The following is a 12,809-nucleotide window of genomic DNA, read 5'->3' on the forward strand; positions in this document are numbered from 1 at the left end:
TATTCTGACTTAGTGCCTCCCACTGGTTTGTTTTCAAACTAGTACATGGGGTTATGTTTAAATGCTGTTTTAATGAAATAGACTTTGGGTTAACACAAATGTCTTCCTATTTATGGCATATGCATGCTGTTGCACATAACTGTATTTTTATTTCTCTGTCACATCCCAAAAATTTCCATTGGTATTGTGTGTTGCCTGTAGCAGAAAATGTAAACAGGCTCATAGCTTGACTTCAGTTCCGTGGTTTTTGTAGCTATGAATTCGTCACCAGGGAGTAGCTCAAGTACTGCATTAAACCAACAAGCTTTTTCCCCTGAGACAATAGGAATCACTTTGCATACATACCCACCTACCGTGCTAATGGAGGTTGTTATTTTGGAATCTGTTTCTTAAACCACATAGCCAGCTTGACTGCACTTTCCACTCACAGTACATTTCCCCCACCAGAGGCATATATCATCCAGAGATTGCTAAGAATTCAGTAACGAAAACAAGCAATACTATGTTTTTTTAGTATATTTTCTATCCAACATAATCAACTATATTCTTTTTTATTAACTGAAAAATTGGAAAGTTAACTTTTGATGGCCAAAGTCCAAATAGAGTATTTCATTTGAATCCTATTTCATACAGGAAAGATTATTTCCAAATGTGGCCAAACTTCTTGGCTATTGAATGTTTGGCAGACCTGTTCTGTGCATAAGAGCAATGTGGAACTTTAGATTAAGTAGGCTTTTACTAAAGCAGTTGTTCTCAGAGTTATACCATTTGTACATTTGTATTTCTGAGAGGCAGCTAATCACCTGCAATCTGAATATGGTAAAAGCTTTCAAAATTACTTTGTCACTAGCTAACTAACATGCATTATAATTTCATTATCCCATTTTAATAGATTTTCAAGTATTCATTGAGTACGCCTTTTTTTAACACCACGGATTTGTTACAGTGTGTTTCAGGACAGTTCAGATTTTTCTCTAGCTCTGAGACAAGATTCTTCAGGAAAAATACATCTCTTCCTTCTTGATAAAAATCAGTAAATCGTTCTCTCTTACCTGGTAAAAGAAATCAGGGTTAATTAGTTATACAGTCTAATTTCTAAAAAATCACCATGTCAAGGATACAGTGTACTACTGTCAGAACCTTTTCACTGTTACAGGACCTCTCTTCCTTTGAGAGAGCATAAAAGTTTTTTGAAGGATCTAAGACAATTAGGAGCCCAAGTTTCCATTAAAAACAGTGAATTTATGATTCACCAATTCTTTTTTTAATATTCTAGCCTTTGTCTCTTTCTCTAAGTTTTATTTCACCAAAAGCAGATTCCTTACAGTCTTCAGATTTCTATTGAAGATTTTAGTGAGAATTTTTAATGGCACAAAAGCAAATTTGGGATAAAACCAGGAAAACTTCTGCCTCTTTAACGTATAAAAAGAGTGTATTTCTTTAAAAAAAAATTCAATGTGTTTTGCAGAAATCCTGCATATGTTATTTTTTTTTCAGATGGGAATGAAGAGTGGGGGTGGAGAGCTATCTGTTACTTTCACCTACCTTATTCGCTCTACCAATTTGAATTGGTAATAATTTATTTAAATAAAGCATTTTACAATAATTAAAATACTCAAGAGATTAAATAACCTTCCCATGACTTTTGTGCGCCTTTTCCAGTTTTCAAGAAAATACATTTTATTAAAATCTTCCAGTGTAAATTTTAGGAGGATTTACACCTTGGGATTTTTCCCATCTGTTTTTTAAAGTGCATCAACAGCCAACACCAGGGAAATAGCTTTACAAATTATTATCTCCAGACTCTGAGAAACTTGTTTTGAAAACTCACACATCCTGTACGGACATCACTGTGCTCACAGCACCATTCCAGGATGTAATTTAAATTCTCTACATTTTTGTAGGCTACAGTTTTAAAGTACATTGTTTTACCATCTGCATATCCCTGTTAAAAGCCCTGGGTTTTTGAAACAAGAAACCTGAATGTAGCCTGGATTAGGAGTGGGTACAATAGGAGAGCCTTGGCTCCTGCTGCTGCACCAGTGAGGAGATGTGTACTTTTCCACTTCACCTGCTGCCACAGGCAGGGAACTGAGGGGGCAAACACTACCCCCAGATGTCAGTGTGACCAGGCTGCTTGTTCATTTCCCTGAACTTCCTTAATCATATTCTTTTGTATTTAGAGAAGAAAGGCTGTCCTGACAGGGCATAACTGGAGACAAATTCCTTTGATGCACTGACAAATTATTTTTTCGTATGTAAAAGCTTAACGTGGCTGCCAATAATAACTATTCTCCCTTTTGAAGGAGTTTGGACTTGTAGTTTGGAATCATCAATACTTCATTCCCAGGATTTTTGAATGAAAGTACAATCTAAAGCCTGTTATCAAAGAGCTTACAGTCAGAAATCAGAACACATCACTGAGCCCCTTGATGCATAGGCAAAAGCTGAGCTTGTTGGGACAACAAGGTTTGTTGAGCAAAGTAACCAAGACAGTCACTGCACATCCAACATTTATTGCACATCAGTAGTCTGGGATACCTAAGACTGGAAGGACAAAGAAAAGAAACATCAGATGTATTCTGCCATCAAAGAGGATGGAGCCTTCCTCTACAACATGAGTCAGGTCAAACAGAGGGTTTCTGACTCTCTCTATTGACTGTGCAGAGAGTTTAGGGTAGGTAAGGTCCTTAGTGATTATTGGGTATGTATAAATCCACATAACCAGGAGGAAGGGATGAACTCGAGAGGAGACTCATAGCAATGCAACAATACCTTTACTGTCCTTTATATACTTATTTGGATCAAAGTTTTATATTTTGTTAAGGAGCAATCAGCCTCTGGACGGTATTGTAAAAAGTGTAATGCAAGTCTTAAAAATGTGCCCATTAGAGAGTTGCAGTGAACACTACAAACTAGTTTCTAGATGAGTTAGCAAAACTGTGGGCATTTCTGCGTCTGCATAACGGTCAGCTTATAAATGGTTTACACACACCACAGAATTTTGCTTTCAAAGTGTGGTTGTGGTTGGAGAAGACCCTTCTAGGACCACTGTCTGTATCCATCCCACTTATTGTCACATGTTATTCTGTATCCCATCAGAGGCATCTTAGTTAAGGATTCGTTGATTATATTGAACTTGCTTTAAATCCAGTGCTTCATTTTGCTTTAACATACTTATTTTGCAATAGTGCCTGTGAGTCCAGTAAGGGATGGTTTCAATCCAAAATCATTGTGGTAATTCAGCTACAGAAGTGTCCCTTTAATATCTATGGCAAATTGGGGAAAGATGAGATTTCCTCTGAGTAGTCAGTGAAATATTTTATGTCAGGAAGCTGCTTCTTTTATTTTCTTTTTTCCTCATAGGAAACTCCTTCACATATAGCCTAAAAAAATAAGTGTAAGTTGGTGTGTACGGCTCAGTGAAAAAAGAAATGGACTGATGTTGCTTTAAGGAGTTCACTACAAGTGCTGGGCCCAGCTGGGGTTGCCATAGGGTGTAACGTGGGGTTCTTTCCCTTCATGAGACAGGCAGATAATTGTTCTATACAATCATACACACACACACACACACATATATACGTATATATAATCATCCATAGATGAGGGACTCATCTCACGTCATTTTCACACCTGGAGAAGTGAAAGAAAGTACTTACTGATTTCTGCCTCTCCTCAGAGTCCAGAAAAATGGGTTAGGCATTGTAGCTCTTCGTTAAGCGACAAGATAATATGAATCCAACCTGAAACTGTGCCACAGTTACCCATTTGCACAGCAGGATGAATCTCTGTTCTGCCTGCCTCTTAAGAATGCTTTGTAATGCAAGAGACACGAACTTCATAATACTTAGATTGAAATTTGGAATTTAAGTTCTGTTTCTAATGATCTTTTGTTATGAAAAGCACATATCAAATTAGGAAGGAATCTTGCAGTATGGCCATGAATTGTCTGTGAGACTGCAAACCTGTATCACAGATCACTTTCTTTCAGGTTTTGTAACCAGTAGCCTTTAAATTTTGTTTTACATAAAGGTTCATATTTTCTGATATGCAGAGCTGAATTTACTACTGAGTTCTAAAAGATTCTCTTCATTAGTGGTTTGCTGGTAGAACATTAGTTAAAAGCTGAAAGCTGTCTGGAAATAACAACAGCTTTCATAATGTGTCATATGCCCAGTAAAGACAGGGGCCAAGAAGCCTGTCAGGTTCCTAATCCAGTCAAGCATTTCTCTGTTAAGTTTTCCAGCCTTACATATGCACACACATGCATACACTTCCATTTGCATCTACCTATTTCTGGCTGTATCACCATATAAAAGGTTGTGAATACATATACTCTTCATAAATGTTAATTTTTTTTATTTATGTAAACATCTACAGTAAGAGACTGGGGAATCCATTAGACCAGGAGCTGTTCCAAATATACAGTGAGTTGTATGTATGATTGACTGCCTTTGCAGCTATGCCACAGTAGGAAAAACTCGCATAGAGTAATAAGTTCATTTTAATAGAGTATTTTCCTGTTTTGATTATGATATTGGTACTCCCTTATTTTACCTACTTCCTGTGTATTATACTTCTGTGGTAGGCATCAAATGTAAACCAAGTATAAACCAAAAAGTTTTATAAATGGAAAATTTTCCAGCTGGCATCTCAGCATGTGGACATAAATCAAAAAGTTGCATCCATTAAATTTACTGGCTTAGATTACTTTCTGGCAAAGCCTGAAGTGCAAGAGCCAAAGGTTTCCCTGAAGTCCATGCTCTACCCTTTTTGGCCTCCCATGATTTGCTTCAGGTTCTGAAGAATGCATACCTGGGGACTGTCAGCCAAGGTGCCTCCCCAGCCCTCCTGGCTTTACTGCTTACGTTCGAGGTTTAAAGTGAGTTCATTAATCCAAACAGTAGATTGATGGGATCTCCATAATCCTCCAGTTCTTAAGCAATAAAGAATGCCTTGTGTTGGGATATGAAAAATCTCAGACTGCTAGTGTCTCCACCAAGCCATTTCTTGAATGCCCACTTTTTATGGTTCACTTCACATAGCAAGAATTTAAAATGTACCTTGGCTGCAGGTTGATAAAATGAATTAAGGGCTTTAAGTAGTGGCTCAGTAAGTGTAACAACACTTTAAAAGGTACAGAAGCAAAGTTCATATTGGCCCTTAGGTGCCTGGGAATGCTCTAAATGTCCCTCTGTTACAAAGTGTTTAGTGTGTTACGACTGATGTGCTCTGTTTGAAATTGCAGGTTTATGCAACTCAGCCGACAGCTGGATGATTGTTCCTAATATCAAACAAAACCACTACACAGTGCATGGGCTGCAGAGTGGCACAAAGTACATCTTCATTGTTAAGGCCATTAATCAGGCTGGCAGCCGGAGCAGCGAGCCTGGCAAGCTCAAGACAAACAGTGAGTAACGTGAGATCAGAATGCACAAAGTCTTCTCCTTTCTGGCCTTCCTCTTAGGTCTGATCTTTGAAAGATACAGGAGGACAGAGATGTTTAACTTTTTTAAAGTGCTTTCCAAAATGAAAGCCACTTATTTAACATAATTCAAGATTGCCTGAGTCTTCAGTAGCACAGAAAATATGTTGGGGTTTTTTGAGAGATACATCTGTAGTTTGGTCACTGGAAATATCACATAGGAACTAAGCTATCACATGTGAAATGGTTGAAAATACTCTTTTGTGGTTTTGTTTTAATATCCTCTCTATTCTTTTTCCTCTACAAAGCAAAAATTTTCCTTATGTTTGCAGTAAAACATTTTATTTTTGTGTAGTGTTCATAAGAAAATTGCTAGTCTAATTTTATCCCCCAAAATGATCTCTTTTTTAGGACATTGGAAAACTTCTTAGCTTCAACCCCCTCATTTTTTTATGGAGTTCAGAAAGGTGATAGAGTAGTCAGAGATCCCACTTCAAAAAAACAATGGTTACTGACATCAAATTATTAGCAGATGTAGAATAGCAATTTTAAGACCAGTTTTCATCTGTTTTTTCCTCTTGTCCCAGCTAATCCCTCAGCCATGTACTCATCATGGGCAGCTCTGAGGGTTGGAAAGGAAACACTGGGATTTGTGCATCCTCTGAAACCTGCTTGTTGTAGGGGAGGGTGCTTGAAGGGGAGTGATAGTGAATGGTGAAAGGAGTCTGAAGAGAATGGCATGTACACTCTTCTGATTTCCTCCTGTTTGCTATTAACCTGTGTGATGGGACCAGACACAATTTAGTACAGAGAGACATCCTTCAGATACTGCTTCAGCACACAAAGGTTACTAAGCAGTCAGAGAGGCAGACAGGAGGTTATGTTACCACTGTCAGGCAGTAAGAAATAGTCCCCAAATATTTTCAAACAGGTTTATTCTGTATTTGGTCATAATATGTAACTAACTGCACATTGCAAAAGTAGATAGCCCTGAACGGTCTACATCTTATTTTAAGTACATGTGCCAGTGCCTCACACAGAGTTCATGAGAGATCTAGTTTGCATTTTCTGTGCATGTCATCAAAACTTCTGATTACATGTTTTTCCCCTTGATATGAAAGACAGTAAGAAGGGAAAAGTGCTTTGCTGGACCACTTGTGGAGTCATACTTTCGTAGCTGTCTCTTGGTGGAGGTAAATGATCATTCTGCTTTCTGACACAATGAGCAAGCCTGTCAGAATTGTGGTGGGCTTTATATATCTGCAAGGTTTGGTTTACCAAAGAGCTTCCTGTTATTGTCTACAGACCTTGTGCTACAGCCGAAGATACTTGCCAAGAGCAACAGCCTCAGTAATGTTATTGCACCATATTATTTGGGCCAAGTTACAGTTCACTTCCTTCCTTTTAATGCACAGTATCCAGCACCACATGGGCATCCTTCCAAAGCAATCCTGAGTTGTTGATTGTGCTTGTTACAAATAAAGCTGTCAGTGAACAAAGAGACAAGGCTAGTGCTTCTTATTTTCAAGCTCATTTTGTGGGATTTGAAATCATACTTTTCGTAGGAATGACAGAGGTGTTATTATGGAGCTTTATCCCTAGAGAATTAATAGAACACAATTTATTCTAAATCTAATATGCTGTGAAAAAAGCAACCCTCAGACCTTTATTAGCATGTATATTGGTTTCAATTACATGCAAGAATTAGAGTATTCTGGTTACCTCTAGGTCAGAGATAATGGACATGATGATTATGCAGGGCTCTTTTCAGGGATTATCAACACGGGGAAGTTAGTCCACAATGAAGTTGACAGTAAACTGACAATGCAATGCAAACTAGCTATTGCAGGGAGCAAAATAGGTTAGTCTATCTCAAGAACACTTGAGAGGAGGAAATTAATATGGTTATGTAATCTTGTGGGCTTCTTAGAGGCTTGCTAATCCACTCTCCTTTTTAAAATCTAAGCCAAATCTGTCATCTTTGTCTCTACTTCTCTAGGTCAGCCATTTAAACTGGACCCCAAATCTGCCCATAGAAAATTGAAAGTGTCTCATGATAACTTGACAGTGGAACGGGATGAAACATCATCCAAAAAGAGTCACACACCAGAGAGATTCACGAGCCAAGGGAGCTACGGAGTAGCTGGCAACGTGTTCATCGACAGCGGGCGGCATTACTGGGAAGTGGTTATAAGTGGGAGTACGTGGTATGTATATAAAAATATATGTGAAAAGAAGCACTAGTTCACACCACACAGGTGCTGGTACAGCTCCTCTGATAGAGGCCGGTAGCAGAGACATCAGGAACAGTGCAAGAGCAGGCCAAGCATGTGTTTTCAAATAGTTTGTCAGATGACTTTCCCAATCTCCAGCACTTTTGGACCCTGGAAATAAATCTGTCAGATTATGCATCTTTATATTTAGCAGTCTTCACAGGACTTCTACTCCTCAGCTGGGGATTGTTGTTTTTTTGAACCCACATACAGTACGTTTTAAGATTTTTTTTAATTGGAGGGATCAAAAAATTTCACCTTGTTTATACAGATAGATAATTTTGTAAATGTGATCATTTCTCTACTAAACGTGAAAGATTTTCTGTCCTTCACTATGAAAAAATGAATAAAACTGAGGACAACTTGATGATCCAGTTTAACAGGGGCAGAGTTCAGATTTGCTTCTGGGGAGGGGACATGAAGCAGCAGAGCTGTAGGTCTGTGCCCCAGGGTACGAAGCAAGGGGCAGGAAATAGACTACTGCTTTCCTCCACTTCTGAATGATCCTCTGTGTCATACAGGGGTGTCTTTCAGAGGTCCTTTAGTCAATGGGAGAGATGTTATCCTTTGGTATTCAAAGACATCATGATGAAAGTTAATAAAGTGGAAAAATCACTAAGGTCTTCAGGTATTACCCACTGTATCAAAGAAAAATGCTGTTTGTCTGTGCCAGTGCTAAGGAATGGGGAAAAAATCCTTGTGGCACATTAACTTCTGTTGGTTGAATACCCAGCAAATACTGCAGTGTGTCTAGAACATGAGGAACTTTTAAATTTCTGTTATATATGACAAATCAGGTATTTTCCCTCAGTGTCCATTAATGAGAACATTTTCGCAGTCCTTTTGCCCTGCACATCTTGCCATAAATTTTGGTTTGCAGAGCAAATGTCTTTACCTACAATTGCTTCACTTGGCCTGAAACCCACTCTCAAAAATACTCATTTGAATCTGAAAACCACACCAACATCTGGCAAAACATATTTGAAAATGGCAAAATGGGGGAAGGGGTTTAATGTGTCCTTTGATGTTTACTCTTGCATTCCTTCTTCTGGGCCGTGTATTAAAGGAGCAAGGAGAGATCAGATTAGCTGACAGATGGCAGTGTATTTTAAAATCAGTGAATTTCTCTGTATTCGTCTGTTGGAAATGGAAATTTGAGGTCCAGCAATTCAAACTCTGAGTTGCTGAGTACGCAAAAATCTTCCTTTTCAACACCAGAGGCAAGTCCTCAAAAAAATTTCCACAGTTGCCAAACTAAAAATAATACAATGAGTTTCCCTGACCTCTCAGACCCAAAAGAGAGACAGGGCAAAGCATTAATTAAGCCTGTGCAGATGTTGTGGTGAAACGTCATTTAATTAGAGCTTAACCCACAGGAGTAAGAGGCCGGGGCACTTTATCAGCTTCTGTGGGCTAACATGTGACTTCACTGAGAGACAAAATGGCAGGAAGCATTTGTTTCCTTGAGGTGTTCTTTTGTTTTGCAGGTATGCTATTGGTATTTCCTACAAGTCAGCACCGAAGCATGAGTGGATTGGAAAGAATTCTGCCTCCTGGGTGCTTTGCCGCTGCAATAACACGTGGGTGGTGCGGCACAACAGCAAAGAAATCCCCATCGAGCCCGCGCCTCACCTCCGGCGGGTCGGGATTTTGCTGGACTACGACAACGGTTCCCTTGCCTTTTATGATGCTTTGAACTCCCTACACCTTTACACTTTTGACATTACATTTGGCCAGCCAGTGTGCCCCACGTTCACAGTGTGGAATAAATGTTTGACCATTATAACTGGCTTGCCTATCCCTGACCACCTAGACTCCTCTGAGCAGCTCGCGTGACTGCTAAAAGCCAAAAGGTAGGATGACACATCTTCCCAGGGCAGCCCAGTGGTGCCAGCTGGAGCTTACCTGGAGCTGGTGGACCCATGTGGCATCCCAGACAACACTGCCAAATTTGGGCAAAACTGGCAAGGAGAGAATCTCTCTTTCTGTGTATTTTGTACTGAAGGACAAGAAGTGGCTTTAATAATATGTTAGAACTTTCTTTTTCAGTTGGTTTTGTTTTGTTGGTTTTGTATTTCATCTCTTACAGGAAGATTTATAAATTATTTATAAAAATTGAAAAAAAAAAAGAAAAGTGAAAGCCTAGTATGGACACCTGGGAAATGACTTCTTGTTGTTTTGGGGGGTTTTTTTGCACATTGATGGTCCTGTTAATTAAAGTTTCATCATCCTTTTGCATAACTTTATTTTACAGTGGATAATAGCAGGAAATCAGAAGGATGAAAACTGCATAGTGGACAAGTCAGTATACCGCAAGTTTTACTTGTGCCCACATTAGTGGTCTCATTACCAGCCTTGTTGAGTGCGAGATCTCCCAATGTCTACTTTGCACATCGGAGTGTGCAGACCAAAAGAAAAAAAATAAGTAAGAGAGGAAGTGGAGCTCGCCAACACAGCAAAAGAATAAAGTTTAATTTACTTCTGTTTACAGGGCAGTGCTCTCTCAGTTCATAAAAAACATGTGGAATATCTCCTAGAAATGTGAGTGGATAAATCATCTGGTGATTTATTTTATTGATGGCAATATTCCCATCTACCAGTGCTTCGCTTTCGTCTTTGGGAAACATTACAGAATCACTGAGGATGTGGAAAACCGATACCATCTCTGAGAATCAGCAACACTGGAGGAGAGCAGCCAATCCAAGGTCTGACTGTAGACTAATTTGATAAAGCATCATTTGAGGATTGATTGTAATAGAAGATGTCACGGTTCTGATGGTAGACATGTGAATGCTTATTGCTGATTTTACAAGGTTCAACATAGCAAGCCCAGCCAACAACTCGGAAGTGAGACATGCGCCACTTTACCATTGGTTTTAAATTAAATACAAATGTTTCATTGTCATACACTGTGTAGTGTCTATAACAAAGCAAGGAAATCTGTTTTACATGTGCTGTATGGAGAAACACTGCAGCTGGAGTTTGCTCATGGTTATCATTGTCCCAGGTTGTTTGGGAAAGCACAGTTCACTTTGTGAATGCAAAGTAAAGAGTAAGCTCTCAGCAGTGATAGAAATCTGCATGGGGAGACCCTACATTCATCCTGGTGTTGATAGAAGAGCTTCAGTGAAGGCAATAGAGGTTGTATGTACTTTATCTCAGAGCTGAATCAGGTGCATTTTTTTCTCTTTCTCTTTACAGATAGAAGCTTTTTGTAATTATTGCAATGCTTATGTACAAATGATCATTTTGGGAGATGCTTGAGGCATATGACAACTTTAAAAGAATGGTTTTCCTACAGCATTTTGTTGTTACTATGCAAGTGGTGAAAATCTGCCTGTATAGAGAAAGGATAAATTGAATATCAGCTTTAAAGATTTGCTCAGTAATTTATAACTATGCTTTAGGTGTCTTTCAAAAAAGATGCCTTAATGCACTTTGTTCACTAATGGGTCCAAAATAAAATGGTCCCAAGCTCAGCTTCAGATTTTTTAAATACTGATTCTCCAGGTACAAAGCTGTACTATAGTTTGCCTTATGATTATATCAGAAATTTATGAACAAGATGAGGCGAATATGTACATGCCCATTTGGTTTTTTCTTTTTTTTTTTTTAATAGAAAATAAATGCCTTTCCATGTTTCTTTGATTTCCCTTTACATGCTCTGCTAACTGCTGAATTAAATGTAGAAAAATCTGGCAGTACATTGCTGATACCATGGCTTTCAGCTGGGCAACGTCCCATAGTTCACAGGTAGGAGCCACTGATCTTTCTCAAGTAGGCATAAAAAGGCAAAGTGTGTACATATAGCGAACCTCAGTGTTTATCATAGTGTCTTTAATAATCAAGAAACATATACCCTCAAAAATGAAAAAGTAAATCAGTCCCCAAGCATTAAATTTAAAATTGAGTACAATGTTACTGATACAATCTGATATACAATGCCCAGATAATCTGACCTGGAATGTTTGGGAGGTAGCTGAGATGGTAGGAAAATTTTGAAAATGAGTTGACAGAAGATGACTGATGCAAAGCAGTGATAAAAGGATGCATGAAGAAAGGACTTTTAATCTAGGGTTATTGCCAAGTTCTGCCTAAAAGGAAAGAGTGAATTTCCAAAGTACATGTAGCAAGGCTGTGTATCTTCTCTTTTGCCAGAAATATTAAAACTAGAAGATTATTTCAGTAGTGGATAAACTGAAAACACTGCTCAGTGTTTGGTTACACAATGTTGGCAGAGATTGAGCTGGATAGAACTAATGCCATGAATTTGAAGAGGTCCCAAATGTTTTCATGTATTTTCACTGTAAAGATAGAGCATGAGTGTAAAGACAGATCGTGGTTTTGGCCAATGGAAAAAGCATGGTCTGTTATCTACAGAGCTTGCTGTATCATCTTTATTTTAACACAGAATAATTCATTTGGAGCTAAGCCACATTACTCCAATGTCCTTTTAGCTCAGACAGTACTCTTTGTGCATATATATTTGTGTATATATGTACACATATGTATGGGTATACACACACCAGCATATGCACAAATACAGTGTGTAATTTGTGTATATACATACATAGGTATATACACATACAAAGTGACAGCAATTAGTCAGGTGTTCCTTTTTGGTCATTTCTTGAATAATTTCATATTCTGTATGACGAGGAAACAAGTTTGCTATGAATGGTATTCTTCTGGACATTTTTTAACAAACAAAATCTGTTTATTTTACAATACTTGATTCAATGCCTGATTAATCAATAAAAACTTCCATTCGAAAATGTAGCTTCTGTGGTCTGTGGCATTTTGCATGGTCCATAGTTATGAATTGAAATCTGGGGGAACAAGTAGTCCTTGTATAAAAATAAAACATGGTACTTTAATGTAGCATGCACTCTTAGATGAGGATTTTTCCCTTTTTTTGAAAGTTTTGTGACTAGGAATGAGGTAGCATTGTATAATGCTGTGTTTAAGAAGTGCAGATTTTTGAGGAATAATCTGCTGAGATGCAAGCAGTGAATGTGGTAGATGAAGCCTGTGTTGGTATAATGATTGTTTCAAAAGTGTATTTAAAACCCAGTTTGGGATTCAGCCGAATTAGAACAAATAATAGCATA

At 38.3% G+C, this 12,809-nt stretch overlaps 1 protein-coding gene across 7 annotated transcripts in view; it reads left to right on the forward strand.

The window, feature by feature from the left end:
- The window catches only part of MID1 (midline 1), a 242,505-nt gene extending 230,028 nt beyond the window's left edge, over positions 1-12,477 (forward strand). For all 7 annotated transcript variants that reach the window (XM_042037855.1, XM_042037881.1, XM_042037843.1 and 4 more), the window contains 3 exons: positions 5,249-5,410; positions 7,425-7,632; positions 9,186-12,477. In XM_042037855.1, coding sequence (XP_041893789.1) covers positions 5,249-5,410; positions 7,425-7,632; positions 9,186-9,534 — 719 coding nt within the window. In that variant the 3' untranslated portion in view covers positions 9,535-12,477. The remainder of the gene's footprint in view (positions 1-5,248; positions 5,411-7,424; positions 7,633-9,185) is intronic.
- Positions 12,478-12,809: the final 332 nt, after the last annotated feature.

The sequence above is a fragment of the Corvus kubaryi genome, unplaced genomic scaffold (assembly GCF_017639235.1).
Source record: "Corvus kubaryi isolate FWS band 111438036 unplaced genomic scaffold, C.kubaryi_AGA036_p1.0 133, whole genome shotgun sequence".
Classification (NCBI taxonomy): domain Eukaryota; kingdom Metazoa; phylum Chordata; class Aves; order Passeriformes; family Corvidae; genus Corvus; species Corvus kubaryi.